The sequence below is a fragment of the Strigops habroptila genome, chromosome 11 (genome assembly GCF_004027225.2).
Source record: "Strigops habroptila isolate Jane chromosome 11, bStrHab1.2.pri, whole genome shotgun sequence".
Lineage (NCBI taxonomy): Eukaryota > Metazoa > Chordata > Aves > Psittaciformes > Psittacidae > Strigops > Strigops habroptila.
The window spans coordinates 1,795,621-1,811,702 of NC_046360.1; the positions used below are offsets into that span (position 1 = coordinate 1,795,621).

Sequence of the window (16,082 nt, forward strand, 5' to 3'; positions counted from 1 at the left end):
GCGGATCGGCTCCATCCCACGGGCCCTTCACGGGTACCGGAGGGTGGTGGTGACCCGTGGAGGTGGTGTTCCCCTAGGGCATCACCTCCTTGAATCCCTCCGGGGGCTCCCACCGTCCCGGTGAGCCCTGCCCTGGGGCCAGCACCTGATGATCTGCTGGAAATAGAACCTAAAACCTCCAAGATTAAACAATAAGAAAAGAGCAACAACAAAAAAAAGAGAGAAACATTGTGCTTGGGTGGTGCAGCGGCTGGAGGGGTGTTTTTCTGCAGCAGGAGCTGCATCTATGCCAGGGAATGGCTCCTCCTCCCCCAAACCAAGGAGAAGGAAGGGCTGGGACTTGAAGAAGGGCACAAGGAGGTTTTGTTGCTGAAGAGATGGGTTTGGTTTTTGAGGGGAAGAAAGCACCAGAGCAAATCAGCAACCACCACCATGTGCTGTAGTCTTCCTCAGCAGCATGTGCCCATCATGTTTTGCACCCAACAAGGCACAAACGTCTTGGTTGCACACGAAGGATCGATGGCCCCAAGATGTGAACCCAGACTCTTCAACACTCACACCATCCCCGTTGGCTCCAGAGGTGCAGCAGAGCCCAGGCCAGCTCTGCAGAGCTGGGACCCTTCCTCACCATCCCAAACTCCTCCTCAGCACCTTGAACCCAGCGCAAATTACCAGCGCCCTGAAGCCCACCATGAATTCCCACAACCAGGATGTTTGCCCACCCCTCCAAGGCCATGGAGTTCATATTCCCACAGGGAATGAAAGAAGACAAGAACCGTCACGGGATGGTTTGATATTTTCCTTTTCCAATAGTCTCACTTTATTAGATACCACATCAAGAGAGGATGTTGTGCTGCATGCAGCGGAAGACTGGAGTAGCTCTAGTTCCTGTGTAACATCTTCTTTTTCTCTTAATAGTTGTAAACTGATACTTTGCTGTAAAATCACTGCATGCAAGTTTGAATGCAAACAGCAGAAGAGGCTTTTTGTTCTTGTTTCCACCATTCCCAATCCATATGTGCATGCTTTATTTACAACAAAAAGAAGTCATTCAGGGCAGGAATTCCCATCAGAAAAACAGAGAAGAGGGTGGCAGAGACAGAGGACTGGGGTTTGCTCAGTACCAATGGGGGAATTGGCAAGTTGCAGTTGATGTTTATGGGTGCAAAGAGATGCTTTGAATATCATTTGTCTGAAGGGAAAAGAGGCTGTGTAGGAATGACAGAAGGACATGGGTAAAGGCAACCTTAATTTAAACGTCCCACACACAAAAAGGAGGCTGGGCTGCTGCAGGTCTGGAATAAATCAAGGAATTGCTTGGATTTTGGGGTTTTTTTTCCATTTAAAAGCTAATTTCAGCCCCAGGCCCACGTTCCCAGCACACCTCTGAGCCCAACTGCTGCTCTGGGAGCTAGAGGCAGGTTTTGGCCATTGTAAAAGGGATGACAACAGCATCCTGCAGCCAAACCATCACTTCCCAGTGGAGCAAGGGTTCAGGCACGGCTGCATAGGGCACAGAGAGAAACAGTCCAAAAGAATGGGGTTGTTTCCACCTGAATCCTCAACATAGCCTGCACCAAGGCCAGCGTGGCTCAGGGACCCTGGGACGTTGCACTTACTGCTGCAGAACGGAGAACTGCACAAAAGGAAGAGGCATAGTTTCAGTGTCCTCTCCCATCACACGTCTCTGAGCATCATGACCCAAGCAGCCACAGGATGGAGCCCGGGGTGATGGAAGAGCTTATCCCAGCTCAGTCTGAGCGGAGCAGAGGATGCACATGCTGGTTGAGGTTTGTTTTCCCCATGCATGGTCCAAGGGTGGAGAGCTGGGGCTAGGGGGGAAGCAGACTTCCTTGGAGGAGCAAGCCTGGAGCTGGCCTGGGGAAGGGCTACTCTGCAGCAGTGCTTTGCATGCAGGTGTTAGCATTGCTCGGCACATAGCCCCACCAACTGCAGCATCCCAGCCCTGCAGAGATGCTCACTGCAGGTCAGCACTCAGCAAATTCCGTTGGGGGAAGGTGGAGGGAAAAATCATTTAAATAATATCAAGAATAGGAAAATAACTCATCCAATTCAAAAGAAAGAGCTCTGCAGCACAGCTGAACTGAGGACAGGCCACATGCCAGCTGACTGCAGCAGCGGTTGCAATGGAAGTCATGGGAGAAGAGCACGAACCAAGGGGCTGGGGCTCAGGTTCCATACAACGTGCGCAGCGTGTAGCTGACCAACACTATGTTCCAGTAGTGCTTATTGTGCTACTATCAACATTGCTAGGCTTGAGGTTGTCCAGAGACAGCGAGTGGGGCCAAACCTGGTCAGCATCAGTCTGAGCACATCCCGATGCTCCTGCTATCGAGAACAGATCAAACACCTCCAGAGGATCATGAAGAGCAGGTTGAAGACAACGGTTCTTGTGCAGATTTCAGAAGAAAATAAGCAAACAAACTAATAACAAACCCCAAAGTTTGGGAGACCTCTCCCTGTTCCAGCTAATTTCAGTATTGGTGGTATTTCAAAGCAATCATCCCTGCACACATCAGCTAACTGGCGGGAAGTGTCATCTCCCTCGGCTTCCCTCCTGCATGTGGTAGGGCAAACAGTGGGCAGCAGAGAGGGTGGTCCAAGGAAGGCCCAGGGGCTCAGCTAGTCGGTACTATGTGCTAGGATGTGAAGAGGAGGTAGTCACAAGCTTGAAAGAGGGGTGGGCTCCTACATCAATGGAGCCATGCATGGTGGTTGGAAATGAACACGAACCAACCCAAATCTCTGTTTCCCTGAGAGCACAGAGTGGCTCCCTATTTCTCATCATTATTGGTGGATCTTCTCAGCAAAGGATGTACCACGATATTGCTCAAGTGTGCCAAATCAGAACTAAAGCTCAAGCGGGACTCGCAGGATTACATCAGTGACACAGGCTTTAGCCTAATCACGACAACACAGATACCAGGCTACGGTTACGACCCACACCAAAGCCAAAGAGCTTTTTCATTATTGCAACTGAGGTATTGATATCACACAAGCAGAATGGGCTGATGCTCCCACACCAGCGCTCAACCCCTCTGACACCAGCCAAGTGCATCCCACTGGGAGATGGAGGAGCCACGAGCCAGAGGTGATGGGCTGGAGGAACATGGAGCATCACACACACAACAGGGATGCTACCACAGCGTGCGTGAGACTAGTGAGGAAGAGGAACAGTCAGAGGATAACTATTGCTTGACAAAATTACACAACGGGGTATTTCAGTGGCACCCACCCTCCCCCCTCCCAAAATAAAAGAGGAAGAGAATATAAAAGATCTGGGTTAGTTTTTAGGTGGAAGTGAGGACAGGGCACAGGGGATGCTTGGAGGAGGCAGAAGAGCATCGCTGCCCCGGGACCAGAGGTGTGTAGCAAGGCATGACTGCGCTGGAAGACGGACATCAGAGATCTACAGGGGCTTGGCAGAGGATGGGCCATTTGGGGAGGTTCGGGCAGCAGCTCCCTTTAATCACTGGCAACGTGGTTCTCATTTTGGAGGGTGTGCCAGCGTTCGATCTTCTTGTCCTTGTTCTTCAAGCATTCATACCAGTGTTTCAAGCGCTCGCCCTTAGCCGTGATGCCGAGCTGACAGCCGCCTGGAAGAAAAGGAGAAGAGGAGACATCGTATTCACAGATGATGCTGATGTTCCAGTAAATCAGTTCCATGGGGACAAACCCCACATTTGCAGCATCTCTTTCCATCTCCTGGATTTAAACTCTCATGGAAACAACTAGAGATGCTCTGCCTGCACAGAAGACCCCATGGGGTGCTGGAGATGGGGCAGCACAGTGGGTGTACTATATTTGACAGCTTGATACAAGCACCCAACCCACTTGCATGGTCCCACCTCAAAGCTCAGCCTGAGGTTCCTCACATGACAGGTGACCTACACATCCCTTCTGTACAGTGAGCACTGTATTGGATGTCAGGACCATACCCCCGAGCACAGAGACTTCAGCTCACCGATGTAATCATTCGATTTCCCGATGTCGTAATCCCAGACAGAAATGTCCAGTGATTTCTTGGCCAGATCGCTGTGTTTGATATCATAGAAGAACTCCTGTAGAAGGAGAACATCCACATCACACCAAGCATCCCAGGAAAATACACCCAGAACGCTGCATTCAAGGAACTGCGAGTGATCTCTCTTAGCAGCCTGAATTCAAAATCCAACCAGATGATATTTGAAACACACTAATAAGGAGCAAATGCTCCTTCCCTGTGGCATGTTTCCTCCTGGGATCACAAACCCATAAGCTGAGCTCACCCCTTGTATCTAAGTGAGCACTTTGCTTGTGTCCTGTGAAAGCAGCACCAGCCACAAGATGGGGATGCTCATCCCACCAACCCCCTGAACAGGGTGGCATGGAGCCGGCAGCAGGGAGGTCTCAGTGTGTCCAGTGCTGCCCAGCACTGAACTGGTGAGCTTTCCCATGGTAAAGTCATTCTTTCAGTATTCCTGGGTGCAGAAGGGGGAAAAAGGAACCAAACCTCAGGGAGTTTGTCTTCCGCCTGCTCCACACAACATAGTAATCAGCTAAGTTGATTTAATAAGTAAAATAGACCCATCCTTACCTCATTAAACTCAGGATTCAATGTTTTCTTCTTGATCTGTGTCTTGTGCTTGGCCTTTTTTCCCATGTCAGGTTTCAGCCAACTGGAGGCAACAGAAAACAGCTCAAAAACTCAAGTGCAAGAACAGTGGAAGCTAAAAACCCCAGAGGTTTGGAGCTAGAAAAAGCAACTGAAGGTATTAGCAAAGAAATGGATTAGCCAGTCTAGCTCCACACCTTCTCATATTATCTAAAATACATGGAAAATGGAAAAGCCAGCCAAGAATGTGTGAATGCACACAGAAATGGGGAGAAAAATGGGAAAAAAATAGCCCATTAGTAATACCAGGCAGATTGGTGTATTCAGCCAAGGTAGGTTCACCTACGGAACATAGGAAGGCTTTGCAGCCTGGCTGCAGCCCCAGAACTACATTGTAGAGTTGGCATTAATTGGATATATGTTGGAAGTTGGTTTAAAAATGGGAAAGCACCATCTTCTGCTTGTGGGAATGGGAAATACAAAGAAACCAAGAGGGAGACTGACAAGGAAAACGGCTCAGTTCCACTGAGCTACAGAAAGATGCGCAGAATGTTTAACATGAGAGTTATTGAGTGAGTTTTAGGGAGAACAGAGGTTTGTTCTGAAGGCAAAGAGAAAATAGCAATGAAACCCACAGCCAGGAATGGCTGCAGGGTCCTCTCGTGTCACAGCTTATGAGGTTCGAGTTAAAGCAATTTTATCTTCCCATGTTCACAGGAGCCACCTGACAAGCACCACTGCTCGAGGAGACCTGCTCTGTGTCACAGCAAGGCAACACGAGCATGAACCACGCTGATATCACTGCCTGTGTTCATTAAACTGATCTGTTTGCAGCAGAGACATGGCACACGACAGTGACAGGCATGGCAGGGTGATCCTGGGCTCCCAGCTACAACCACTGTGTGAGCTTATGGGGCAGCAAGTGGGGCTGCTCATCATGCGTGAAGGGACATCAAGCCACCCCTGCCCTGCAGCTACGGTGGGTCAGAGCGGGAGAGAAGGTCCTCTTGTCCTTCCACTCTGCAGTGGCTCTTCAGTCTGGGCATTAAGGAATCTATGGGGAGTGGATGGACCTGAGGGCTGGGTCAGTCTCACCCAGCTTCAGCCATGGCAGCGGCATCACCACCTTGCACAGCATCACTCCTGCATGAGGTCTCAAGGTGCTTGGGAAACGCTCTCCTCTCTCCAGTGGTTTTGGAAGGAGTTCTCAGCCCACCAGCTACTCCCCAAGGACACTGGGTGGCTCCATGCCCACACATTACCATACCAAAGCCATCCCCAGCTCTCACTCACAGTTTAACGAAGGGGTCCGAGTATCCGTTGGCATCCATAGCTGCCAAGTGCACGCAGCGGACGATGCCGACAATCAAACCACCCTGCTGGGTGCTGTACATGAGGGACACGAGGATCTTGCCACGCTCCTCTATATCCCCACCACGATCTACCTGCAACAGAAAGCAGCCAGAGATGGGGACATGGGGGCTGAGCGAGGAAGACTGTCAACTGCAGCGTAGATGAGACAAGATGGATACAAGGGAACCTTGTATACCCACGAGGGGCTCATACATGAGAGATGATGGATGAGCATGTCTCTCTCCAAGGACTCTTACCTCCTCTTCATACAGTGCCATCCCACGGGATGAGCCGGTTGTTCCAGCACGCTTCATCTTGGATGGGGAAGGGAAAAAAGAGACTGCCATGAGTGAATGCATTTGAAGAGGCACCATCCTATGGGAAAAACACCCCCAGGAGCCCAGCCCAGCTCTTTCACTGGACACAGGAGTGGAAGGGGCTCAGGTATGTTCATCTGCTCCATCAACCTTCACCTCAACAGGCTCAGCACCTCAGCTACAGCACTGGGGAGTGGAGCTCAGGGAAAGAGCCCTCTCCTCCACTGGGACATACACCAGCACTGGCCAGCAACAGCAGCAGATCTGCAACCAGAGAGGTCCCAGAATCACTTCCCCTGGATTCCCACCATGCTCTTATCTCTGGGCCTTGATGTGTCACATCAGCCCAGACACAAGCAGGAATCCAACTCCTGAAGATGCCAATGAAGTCAGGCACCTATAGCTCTTGGCTGGTTCCGCCTCCAAGCTCATCACTACCTCCCTCACATGCCATTTGCTATCAACCTCAACATTAGTGGTAGCAGCAAGGAATCTCACAGGAACTCACCGGTATTACTCTCTCCAAGCAGATGTTGAAGTTCTTTTTCTGATTGGCTTTGATCTTTTTCAAGGAAACTCGAGTTTCTCCAATAAACTCATTGTGGCCAAATTTGTCTTCGTCACACACGGAGATCCTGAAGGGAAGGGGAAAGGTGAACATCAACCAGTCTGCAGCAGTGCCTGGCTCCAGAGCACAAACCCACTCCTGCAGGGGCACTGCTCAGGGGCGGACCAAGCAAAGCACCACCAAAGCCTCCATCCACCTGGCTCTCCTCTGACCAAAAGCAGTCAGAAAACCCAACTTTTTAATATTGCTCTGTGATGGGGCAAGAAATCAGAAGATGGACATTTCCTGTAGGAAGGAAATGCCAAAAATTTAGAGACATTTAAATGCTTTTCTGGGACACTTCAATCCCACAGGTATAGAATCACAGAATCACAGACTGGTTTGGGTTGGAAAGGAGCTTAAGATCATCTTGTTCCAACCCCCTGCCATGGGCAGGGACATCTACTAGACCAGGTTGCTCAATATATATATGTATATGTAAATCTCTATGCTGATAAGAATAGCAAAACCAATAATTTAATATTAACTGACAGGGTCAAAATGCCTTTCTCTTTAAAAGGACCATCAAAATGAGCATGTTCACATGAAGCATGTTGGTTTTAACCAAAACCTCTGCATTTCCTATCAACACCCATGTTCGCTGCCAGTGCCCTGCTGAGGAAGGCTGGCTTGTGATGCTCCATGCAAGGAGACCCACAGTCCCCATCGCATCCCGCTGTGTGATACTCCAGCTCCTCTGCTTGCCTGAGGGTTTTCCTTTGCATGTCCTCATCCGTGATGCCGTGGTACACCAGGGTCTCGTTCCACACGGGGTTACGGGTGTTGCGCAGAGTCTTCGTCCTCAGCTTATTTGACTACAGCATCAAAACAAAACAGGGCATAATCACACCCCTGATCTTCTTCACACTTAAGTTTAGGCTCCTGGCAGAGCATAAATTAGATGCTCCATCACTTCTGGCTCACAAGAGATGGTTTGACTGGGCTCTGCAGGACATCACTGCTGCCTGCTGAGGCTGTCGCACCGGTGAGCCATCAATTCCAGGTGAGCATCAATGACCTGACAGGGTGGACCTTTATACAAGCACATAATAAAGCACCTCAGCTGCCTGCAGTGACCAGGGCAGGCTTCACCACTTGGCTTTTTTCACTGTCTGGGATCTAATCCGTCAAGGACACTTATACAAGGAGAAGTCGCGCAGGGCAACAGTGTGGGGCTTGGGTAAAGGCTCTTGTGGTCTAAAGGAGATAATAGCTTGGGAAATAAGGAGCTCTGTGTGTGTCTTGCTCACAAAGAAAGATCAGCAAACAAGAGAGCAATAGAAATCAAAGCATCTCCCAAGGTCACGACACCTTGATTTACTCTGCACAAGAGCAGAAAGTCCCCATACATAAGATAAACCTGTAACTATCAGTTCAAAGAGTCAGGGAATCCCAGACTGGTTTGTGTTGGAAGGGACCTTAAAGCTCACCCAGTTCCAACCCCTGCCACAGGCAGGGACACCTTCCACTAGAGCAGGTTGCTCCAAGCCCCTGTGTCCAACCTGGCCTTGAACACTGCCAGGGATGGGGCAGCCACAGCTTCTCTGGGCTTCTCAATGGTTTTTGTTATCAGTTTTTTCCCCTTTCTTTTACACTTAGTTCCTCTGAGCAAATCTCTGTTATTTCTTCACAGCTCTAACAAGAAAATGCTGCAGCTTCAAAACAAATGGATCATTCAAACTCCTGTAATAACTAGAATCTTTGTCAGATGTTTTGTGACGCATTAACAGTGCCACCTCCTCCGGAGCTCCCCTCCATCCCTAAGCAGATCCCTGTCTGCAGGATAAGCTGCTCCTCGGGCATGGAAGAGCATCTGCAAGCATCATCACCTCAGAGATGCTCCCCAGGTAAAACAGCCGCACTGAGTGATTATGCAGAGAAAACAAGGGGAGAAAGTCTGGCACAAGGAAGGGACATCAGGGGGCTTTGAGAAACCTCTGCTCCGTCCCCAGCCCAAATGCACCAAACCAGGCAAAGCCTCACCTTGCTGGCTCCAGGCAAGAGGTGCAGTTTGACATAGGGATCTGCCAGGCCATTTGAGTCCATTGGTTTTAAGCCCTAAAAGATAATAAGGAAAAAATGGTGTATGAATCCTCTTTAAGTAGAGCCAGGGAAGAGAAAGTGCTACCAAGCAACTGAGCAAAGAGCAGCCTCTGCCAGTGGCCACGCTTCTTCCATCCCATTGCACTGGGAGCTGGGACCCCGATGGGCTTAAGTTGGTGAAAGAAGGGGAATAAAAGGAGCCCTTACTTTGGCCTTGATGAGGGTGCAGTGCAGGGAGCTGTTCTCCTGGTCGTAGAGCAGGCTGAATTCCAGTGCTCCCAGCGTAGCTGATGGACAGACAGAGGAGGAGGTGGAAACAGGACCTTGTTACAACCCCAGCCAACAACTGTGTGTAATCAGCCCTGATTAGTAATGATTAGAAGGATTTGTGGTTCAAATGTAAAAGCCATTTAGCGCACATGAGACTGTGCTGGCATCAGCCAAACTGCCACACACAGATCCAGCCAGACACACGAGCTCTGGTCATCAGAGCTTTACAAACAGTGGAGCTGCCCGGGGGGGGCAGTCTGGGGCTTTTGACTTCAATATTCCCCAGCAAAGGAGGATGTAACCCATCAATCTCTTCTCAGGACAATGTCATCCCAGGACGTGGGGACCAGCATCTCCTCCCAAGGCTTGGGGCTTGGTGTTTAGCCCCCATTTGACTTGTTGGAAATCAGCTCATGCTTGTCTTCACCAGAACCTAAACCACCCTGTGCCACGCTCAGGAATTTGGTGCAAAACCAACTGAAGATCCCACAAGCAGCACTGAACTGACTGAGCAGGGACAGCCTGTGAGACCCTACCCTGGCTCCGAGCAGCATTCCCCAAGGACAATCCCTGCCAGAGACCCAGAACTTTACAGTGCGAGCCACAGTCCCATGGCAACCTCCTCAAAATCCCAGTTTTCCTGAAGAAACAGCTCCCTTCCTTATGGGTACATACTGCCTTCATCAGAGTCGTAGCTGTTGGCATCCTCCTCCTCTTCCTCCTGGGGCGGCTGCCGCTGTGGGGCAGCGGATGCCGGCGGGATGCTGGATGCCGGTGGGATGGTGGATGCCGGTGGGATAGCTGACGGCTGCCGTGCCGGCCTCTCCTCCCTGGCAGAGGGCATGGTGTAGCCCCCTCCTCGCTCCTCCCTTGCGGCAGCCCGGGCCATCTCCGGGGGTCCCAGCGGTGGGCTCGCTGCGGGAGGGACCCTGTTAGCCCCCAGCACATTCTGTGTCCCCCCAGCCCCTTGCAGGCAGCTGGATTTTACCTTGTCTCTCCGGGAACCGGCCAGCTGCCCCGGGACTGGGTCTTCCTGCTGCCGGCGGCGCTGGGACAGATGCAGCGTTACCAGGACATTCACCTCCAGCCCTGCATCCCTGTCCAACCCAGCACCGGCACTGCCCCATGCAGGGGGGACCCTGCCCATGGTAGGGCATTGGGGTGCCCCCTCCCCTGTGGATGAGCATCCTGGCTGCATCCCCAGCGCATCCTACCTGAGGGCGCTGCTGGACCTGGACCAGGAGCGGGGCTGGCAGTGGCTGGTGGAGGTGGCCGTGGGGCTTGCATGGAGTTGGTCCTCTTCACACCTGTAAGGAGAGGGGAGAATGGAGAATCAACAACAGCCCCCGGGGGTTTTATTGTGTTGAAGAGGGGTTAGAGCTGGAATCGGTCAGGGAAGGGCAGCGGAGGCAGCAGAGAAGAGAGAGGTTTGGATGGCGGAGATGGCTGAGATAACAGCTCAGCCCTACATGATTTTGGGGTCAGTGCTGCAGGGAGCGGGTGCAGCCTGGGCTGGAGCAGGTAGCATTTCACTAGGGGATCTTGTGCTGTGCTGATCCACTTGCAAAAGAGGGAGACACAGGAGAGGTGGAACAAGGAGGATGGGCACGGAACAGGGAGGGTGGACGCAGCTGCAGCCAGGCACTGGTCTGAGCTGCAAGGTGAACAAACCCATGAGCATCACTGCAATGCCCATCACACCCTGTCCTCCAAACAGCAGCAATGCCTCAGGACCACCCCTGCACAACATCCCCTGGGGTGTATGCACACCCCAAAGGCAGCAACGGGACATAGATGCAAAAGTGCTATCTGCCCAAACATGAATCAAACCACCAGCTCTGCCAGGGCAGCCTTGAATGCTATTATCCCACTATCCTGCCATTGAATATTCCTTTCTTCCTCAAGGAATTAAGGAGGACTTGGGCGTTTTCCAGCCATTTTTAGCTTCATCAGTTAAATTTGCAGGCTCATTTCCTATATGAAAAGTGGTCTCTGCAAGTGGCTCTCCCCTTCTGGAGGCATCTAAGGAGGAATTTGGGCACCTCTAAGCCCTGTCAGCCACCCGTCCCTATCACAGCCATTTATACAATAGCTTGGAGCACACCAAATGTTCCTGAAACAAGGAATGACATCCCCATCCAGGCCCCCGCCAGTGAAGCACAAGCTCCCACAGGCACATGTCTGCTCCTTCAGCAGTGCCTCGGGGGACACGTGCCCACCCCAGCAGTGACAGGGTGGCATCACAGCATGAAAAATGCTTCTGCTTAGCGTCCCAACCCGGTTGCATTTCATCTCTGCTTAAAATTAGCCTGTAAGCACTGAGCCCACTCCTCTCTTCACTTACAGCTCTCGCATCATGCATGTGGCTTTTCAAATTCATGTCTCTGCATGAGCCCATATGATGCCCTTTTGCAGGGAAAAGCACGGCAGGACCCTGCCTCTCCTCCCTGGAATGGGTTCTACCTTCACACATCCCCCGATCCTGCTGATACCGCTGACCTCCCCATCACCAAACTCCATGGAGCAGTGTAAAACACTGATACCAGTGTTCTGCAACACGAAATCCCTCAGCATCACTTAGTGCTGCGCATCAAGCAGAAAGAACCCTCATAGGGCTGCTGTGTCTGTGCTTCCCAGCCCTCTCCTTCCAAGCACGCCGCAGTGTGGCTCTCACCAGGGCTCCTGCTGACCCCGCTCTCGGCAGCGTAGTCGCGGCTCTCGGTGTCCCCGCTGGTGCTCTCGCTGCCGCACGGGCCCTGCCTGCCCTCGGCTGCCTTGCGGCCGGGCACCGCATAGCTCCCCCGGGCAGCCGCCGTCACATCACTGCCTGCAGGGACAGGGATAAAGGCAGCAGTCAGGCTCATGTCCCACCACTCATCCATCCCCAGCACTGGCCCTGAGAGAAGCCGCTTGGGTGATGCCCAGATGGGGTGTCAGGAGAAGGATGGGTACAGACGCTGCAGCATCACCCCCAGAGCACCATTCAGCACCTATATAGCAGCAGAAGGGCTTTGCACCATCAAACCTGCACATGGTGCTTGTGAAAGCCTGAAGGACACAGCAATCCACAGGGATACCATAAGACATGAGAGTCCCACGGGGAAAACAGGCCATAGGCATCCATCAACTGGTCCTCAGCACCCATCAAACCCCTAATAGCATTACAGCTCCAGGTCCCCGCAACAGGGGGCTCATATTTTCTTTTTGCTGATCATCTTCCATTTATTAGCAAGACAACGGTGACAGCTGCCTTTGCCTCTCACTTCCATCCACCCAGCAGTGCCCATCCCAGCAGATAAATCCCAGCCACACACTCCAGGGTGCTGAGACCACTTCACAGTGATAAATTGCAACCCACGGATGTGATGGGAAAGGTCTCGGCGCTCACCTGGCTTGTGCCAGAGACGGGAGGTATAAATCTTTGCTGTGACATAAATGGGGTGTTTATCCTTGGCTGGGCTCTGAGGGTCACCGGGCGCAAGGAGAAAGTGAAATGTAACAGATTGCAGGTTGGAGAGAGGAGAGGGGTAGAAATGCTGTGGTGCTGAGGAGGAGAGAGGAAACGAGCATCCACCACCAGGAGCCCCGTGGTGCAGAAATAGCGATGCCATAAGTAATTTTCCAAGGGAGCTTTAGGAAAATCACAGGCATGTCATGAGCATGCTGACAGGAGAGACCTGCAGGGCCTGACAAACCCTCCCCAACTGGTGACTTAATGAAAACAGCCTGTTGTGGAGCGGGGAAGCTTAAGGGCACCAGCTACCGTAGGGATTAAATAGTCTTAATTAAGTGGCTTCCCCAACTGCTGCTGCATGGGAAGATGAAGATCACTACTTGGCACAACCAGGCTGGGCTCGGCCGGAGCTCACCACCAGCGCTCTGAGCTGTAGCACAGGCTGTGGCCAAGCCTGGGTACCCACTATGGGTACCTCCAGTGGGGCCCACCCCGACACCACAACTCCCCAGATGTGCAGGATGCATCCCCATTGCAAGCAGTACTGCAGGGCGGAGGGAGCACGGATCAGCACAAGGCTCTGCCCACTGAGATGCTGCCTGCCCACAGCCAAGCCCCGGGCAGCTCCCGCTGGGAAATCAAACACGTCCCTGGGAACCAGCCACTAAAACCTCCATTGCCCCACAGCCATCTGCCAGGGGGTTATCTCTGTCACAACCAACCCTGGTCTAAAGGAAGGGTGGGATGGAGGGACCCCTCTGGAAGGGGTTTGTGTCCTCAGCCCCTCACTGCCTCCTCCACATAGCCAAAGAAGGAAAAAGGAAAAGGAGGGTTTGCATTGCGGTTCCTGGGCTATTCCCAGTCTAATCATTGCCCGGCCAGGAGCAGACGGTGTTGGAGGCGGATCAGGTAATCTCATCACCTCGGAGCTCTGATGCCAAACTGGAAATAAGGGCTTCCTCAGAATTAACTCCCAGTGACACAGCCTGTCTGGGAGCATCCCTATGCCCGGCTCCTGCCAGTGCTGGCAGCAGTGTCTTGGGGATGCGGGTCTGGAGCATCACAGGAGGTTAGAAAGATGAGGAACATGGCTTTGCCCTGGTAAGCAGGAGGCACTGACTGCTGCTGCCTAACACAGCCCTCTCAGTCAGCATCAATTGGATGTGCCCTTGTGGGGCTGCAAATGCTGGAGGGGGGCAAAGTTTAGCCATAAAAACCCATTGCTGCATCCTCACCTTGCTCTGCTACACATGCATGGCGCAAGCTTTGGTGCAAGGCACGAGCATTGAGAGCTGCAGTGGGGGAAACCCAACGTCACCAGCTCTGTTGCTCCATCCCTCGCCAACACGAAGCCCCTTGCAAGCTTCCTAAAGTTTCCATGGGAGGTTTTCTAAGGACTGCCATTAAATAACCATAAAACCACCTTCCAATCAGCAGCAGGAAACACCACCTACGAGGCAATTCAGCTCAGCATTTCAACCGCAGCGCTTCAGCCCAGGCGTGTGCAGTAGGTGGGGAAGCCCCAGAATAACTCTGTCCCCAGGCAATGGGTGGCAGCAGCAAGGAGAGGTCCCACTGCAGCCTCCTATGGGAAACCCTGCGGGAAAACACTGCAGGGACAGGAGGGAAGGAGAAGGGGGGGCTCAGCACCGAGGCAGTGGCACAGGGGAGGGTGCGGGTGCCGGTGCTTACCATCGGAGTCCTGCTCGGCTGCGGGCCTGGCGTCCGCCTGGCCTTGAGGGCACAAACAGAGCGAGAAGTGGTGAAGCTGCAGCCCGCCTGCCCCACCAGCACCAACCCGGGATGTGCTGCTGCTCTTTCCCCATCTTTCCTTTTAGATTCTTGTTTTTCCAGGCTTCTGCAGCACCGTGTTCATACCCAGACGCTGTCTGAACCCCTGGTTGGGCTCCCCAGATACCCACCCAGGGCTGCTTTGCTTAAGGATATCCCTCCAAACCTGGCCATCCTGATGTAGACAGCCCAAGGAAAAATGCAGGGAGGGCAGCAGAGCCATTTCTGCACCCTTTAGAAAACAGCTCCACAGCTGCTCTGGGTGCTTTTTGCTAGGGCTTGTCCTTGCTAATGATGGGAGGACACCCAACACCCCCGCCCCTTGCAATGAGAGTCAGCACCCGCGGTCACCTACCTCGGGTGGGTGCACGGGAGGGGGGTTTCTGGTCCTGGGTGGGTGGCTCCGATGGGCTGGGTTCACTCGGGGCTTGGGGTCCCTTGTTCTTGCTGATGGGCATCGGCTGGGGCAGGACTTGCTTGGGCAAACCCTTGAAGAACCAGGCACCGGAGCGCTTCCATACCTGCAGGGGCAGGCAATGGGGTGGAATGCTGGGTGCAGACCTGGCAGCCTTCATCCCCTGCATGACCAGGGTCCCCCTCCAGCAGAAAACAGGGAGCATATGAACACCCATATCCCCCTACCCTGCAGCCACCCTGCTAATGAATAAACTCTTCATCTTTTGCAGCCTGTAGATGCAGGGAGCTGATCTTTGGCCACAACGGCCTCTTCAACCCCAAGACTTTGTTTTCAAGAAAAAAAAAGAATGGAATTTTATATAGAAAACAAGCTCATCCCATAAGAACCAGACTCAAGTAGCTGGGCAAAGTTTAGTGGTGCTGGGGGAGAGGCTGGAAGTCCCTGCGAGCATCCCCCAGTCTGGAGCTGGTTCCATCTCAGAGGTGTGGGGTTGGCACCATGCACAGGATGAAACCAAGGGCAGGGACCATGGTGAAGCACCCGGGGCTGCCACACTCACCTCCCGCTGCTCGGAGCAGATCTTGCAGAGCCAGATAGCGTGGGGCCGGCTGTTGGTGGTCTGCACCCCGCACTTGGTGCAGACATTCTGCAGAGAGAAAGCAAAGCCCTGGATGGCAGCAGGGGGCACCAAAAAGTCCCACCGCACCAGCACCAACCCCTTGAGAGCACCAGGTTAATGAGAGCTGGTTAACAACAGCTCTCCCAGCACAAACATCAGTGACTGCACATGGATGTCCCCTTGTGCCAGGAGCAGTCCGATGCTGGGTAATGGACGCAAAGAGCGAGGTGCCCAGTTTTGCACTAGGGGTTGTCTGTGTGGGTCTGGGCGCATGGGGAGAGGTCTCACCTTCTTGCAGTCCTCGCACACAACGCAGGCAGATCCCCGTGGGCCCAGCTGCTCCCCGCAGAGGATGCAGCGGTTCACCCCGTCCCCCAGCACGCTCCGGCGCATGTCCTCCAGCCGGGTCATGAGTCGCCTGGTGGAAAGGGAACAGGGCTTTTGGGAAAGGCACCGTGCAGATGGGATGCGGGGATCCCGCTGCCTTCGATCCTGATGCTTCTTTTCCTGGGGCAGCTTTCAGCAGAGCCGCACCTCTTCCAGCTATGGGAATGCAACCAGGGGAAAGACATATCCCAGGGGACATGTCTGAGCG

The 16,082-nt window shown here is 52.9% G+C and overlaps 1 protein-coding gene across 6 annotated transcripts in view; it reads right to left on the bottom strand.

Moving 5' to 3' along the window:
- Positions 1-778: 778 nt before the first annotated feature.
- The window catches only part of RPH3A (rabphilin 3A), a 33,262-nt gene continuing 17,958 nt past the window's right edge, over positions 779-16,082 (bottom strand). For 4 of the 6 annotated variants that reach the window (XM_030501658.1, XM_032920209.1, XM_030501656.1 and 1 more), the window contains 17 exons: positions 15,776-15,905; positions 15,428-15,514; positions 14,806-14,971; positions 14,352-14,393; positions 11,880-12,032; positions 10,420-10,512; positions 10,194-10,253; positions 9,881-10,120; positions 9,143-9,222; positions 8,876-8,950; positions 7,598-7,707; positions 6,794-6,920; positions 6,226-6,282; positions 5,909-6,060; positions 4,598-4,679; positions 3,986-4,082; positions 779-3,617 (listed from right to left, as the gene is read on the bottom strand). In XM_030501658.1, coding sequence (XP_030357518.1) covers positions 3,487-3,617; positions 3,986-4,082; positions 4,598-4,679; positions 5,909-6,060; positions 6,226-6,282; positions 6,794-6,920; positions 7,598-7,707; positions 8,876-8,950; positions 9,143-9,222; positions 9,881-10,120; positions 10,194-10,253; positions 10,420-10,512; positions 11,880-12,032; positions 14,352-14,393; positions 14,806-14,971; positions 15,428-15,514; positions 15,776-15,905 — 1,882 coding nt within the window. In that variant the 3' untranslated portion in view covers positions 779-3,486. The remainder of the gene's footprint in view (positions 3,618-3,985; positions 4,083-4,597; positions 4,680-5,908; positions 6,061-6,225; positions 6,283-6,793; positions 6,921-7,597; positions 7,708-8,875; positions 8,951-9,142; positions 9,223-9,880; positions 10,121-10,193; positions 10,254-10,419; positions 10,513-11,879; positions 12,033-14,351; positions 14,394-14,805; positions 14,972-15,427; positions 15,515-15,775; positions 15,906-16,082) is intronic. The other 2 variants (XM_030501660.1, XM_030501659.1) reach the window with 1 other exon arrangement.